This window comes from Limulus polyphemus, unplaced genomic scaffold, assembly GCF_000517525.1.
Source record: "Limulus polyphemus unplaced genomic scaffold, Limulus_polyphemus-2.1.2 Scaffold6574, whole genome shotgun sequence".
In the NCBI taxonomy this organism is placed as follows: domain Eukaryota; kingdom Metazoa; phylum Arthropoda; class Merostomata; order Xiphosura; family Limulidae; genus Limulus; species Limulus polyphemus.
In genome coordinates, this window is record NW_013672184.1 from 8,513 (window position 1) to 10,852 (window position 2,340).

Below are 2,340 nucleotides of genomic sequence, written 5' to 3' on the forward strand. Positions count from 1 at the left end.
TAATACTTGTATCTTCCTTCGTTAAAACTCAAGAGAATATATAATCTTTTGAGATCAACTCCCCACTATCATTTTTAAGAGGTCCAATCCCTATCCTAATATTTTGCTTACCCATCATATACCTGAAAAATTCTTTATTGTTTGATTTAACTCTCTCAACCAACCCTCTTTCGTATACAGTTTTTGCCCTTTTGACTTCCTTTTTAAACAGGTCTCTTGATTTCCTATAGTCTTCCGAGTCCTTATTTTTGCCAGTAAGTTTAAATTTTTTGATTTTATTATGTTTATCCATAATATGATCTCTTTTACTAAACTAACACACTGGCTTATTCCTCTCCTTTGCAGACCTATAAATCAGTCCCATTTTTATGTTTCTTTTCTTATTATTTTACTTCACAGATGACGCTAGCTTTATCAGGTGCAAGTAGAAGCTTAACCATTTGTTGATATCATAATCATATTCGTGGGGTTAGATTATTATAAGTACATGTAAAACAACTTGAAATACACACAGCAATGCCTTGATAGTTCTGAATTTAATTTACGCTGTAAAAATATTTGTTGTTAAGGTCATAATAGTCGAAAACGAAGTAAATTATGATTAAGACTTACTGTTCACCTCTGTTTGTATTATGTACTACAATTACAATTATTATTATAGGTTTCTCAGAAGTATGTTTCACTGAACAAGAAGGTAGGAATAAGATAATTAATAATAAATTAAGACTTAATTTGGAGTTGAGTGAGAGTTTTATGCCATTGATATTAGAAACATACGTTTCCAAGTTTCGTGTAAGTAACCAAAATGGTATATTGGCTTCAGTAGACTGCTCCTGCCTGTTTTGAACTGTTTGAAGCGTTATGGGAAGACGTTTTGGCTTTTTACATTTAAGTTTTATATGGAAACGGAGCAATTGTGACCTTCGACCTGAAGAAAGTCTCGGTATACAACTTGGAAATTAGAACCGAAACGTCGTCACATTGTACTTTAATTTGTAGACACAGGCAAGAGCAGTTGATTTAAGCAAAATTTCAAGTAAGATGATGACTTTTAAGATGTTTAAAAATTAAATTCTTATGGCATGTTCATTGTTCATGATTAATAATTAACAGTAATACAAAAATTGTATTCAACATAGGCCTATAATTTATACCAGACAGGGTACTAACAATAACACTAGTAACAGATAAGGCCAAGTCCTAACAAGCGAGTAGTACTGCAAATTTGTAATAATAATAATTTAATATATGGAAAAAAAGTGATAGGTCGCTATGCATTTTCTGTGTTTATCACCATCTTGTGTTGATTTTTTAGGCATAAATTGTTAGTCATAATCTCATGGTAAAATGAATTGCTTGAAATTTATCTTCCAACAATTTGGACTGAGTGTAGCCTAGTATTAGTAATTAGAGTGCTACACTGAAGTTAAGGGTCCATGTTTTGCATCCCATTTTCCATAAGATGAAGCTATGCTCTGTGGAATATTAGGTGCATTATAAGAGTGATGATCTTTGACTAGTATTAGTAAAGTAGCCCAAGAGTTGGCAGTGAATGGTGTGATTAACTGCCATCTTTCTGTCTGTCAGTTCAAAATTATTGATGACTAATGTTTGTAAAGCTTGTGTAGCTTTCTGTAAATACCTGACACAAACAATCGATAATTTTGAAAACTGAATACAAATCTGTGACAACCTGTCATAGTGTAGAGCAGTTATGTGTTTAACTATAAGAACATTAGTAAATATGTTACATTTACTATGTCTTAGTAAAGAAAGTTTTTTGCACTATTCCATATTATAGTGAGGTTTGAACTGAAACATATGTTAGAAAATGAGGGTAGGTACATATCCAAATGTAAGTTTAGGCAAAACCTCTCAGTCTAATTGGTGTCAGACAAATTTGTTATCAGCTTAGTTACTTTTGGTTTTCTTCTAGAAAACATCTTATAAGGCCAAGTAAAAAAAAAAAACATGTTTACCATCCAGACTTTTCAAACAAAGGAAGGAGGAGGTTGTTTTTTTTTTTAAATGACCTCTTTGAAAGAAAGTTTGCACCCTCTTTTTCATGATTGTTGCTTGTTTTCAAAGAGTCCATGTCAAACAGATATCATCTTTGTTTCATTTTTTCATCAATATGATATCAAATTTATGACAAATAAAGAAAAAGAGCAAGATGAATCAACTGTGTTCATTTCATTTTTTATTCAAAAATCTTTTTTTTGTCTTTGTATGATTGAAAAAATGGGTAGTAATATAGCATGCAGTCTACAAAAATATTGTTACGTATCTGCTCGTTTGTTAATTTCCCATAAAATTCTTTCCGAAGAACTTCAGCGATAC

At 31.3% G+C, this 2,340-nt stretch overlaps 1 protein-coding gene across 3 annotated transcripts in view; it reads left to right on the top strand.

Annotated features, from left to right (window-relative positions):
* Positions 1-237: 237 nt before the first annotated feature.
* LOC106473865 (glucosylceramidase-like) overlaps positions 238-2,340 on the top strand; it is a 31,486-nt gene continuing 29,383 nt past the window's right edge. Inside the window, exon 1 of one of the 3 annotated variants that reach the window (XM_022402260.1) lies at positions 238-254. Coding sequence is in view for 1 of the 3 variants with exons in the window: in XM_013934552.2 (XP_013790006.1) it covers positions 598-694 (97 nt within the window). In the remaining 2 variants the exon portion in view is untranslated. Of the gene's footprint in view, positions 255-406; positions 695-1,016; positions 1,037-2,340 lie in introns of those variants that run through there. The other 2 variants (XM_013934552.2, XM_022402259.1) reach the window with 2 other exon arrangements.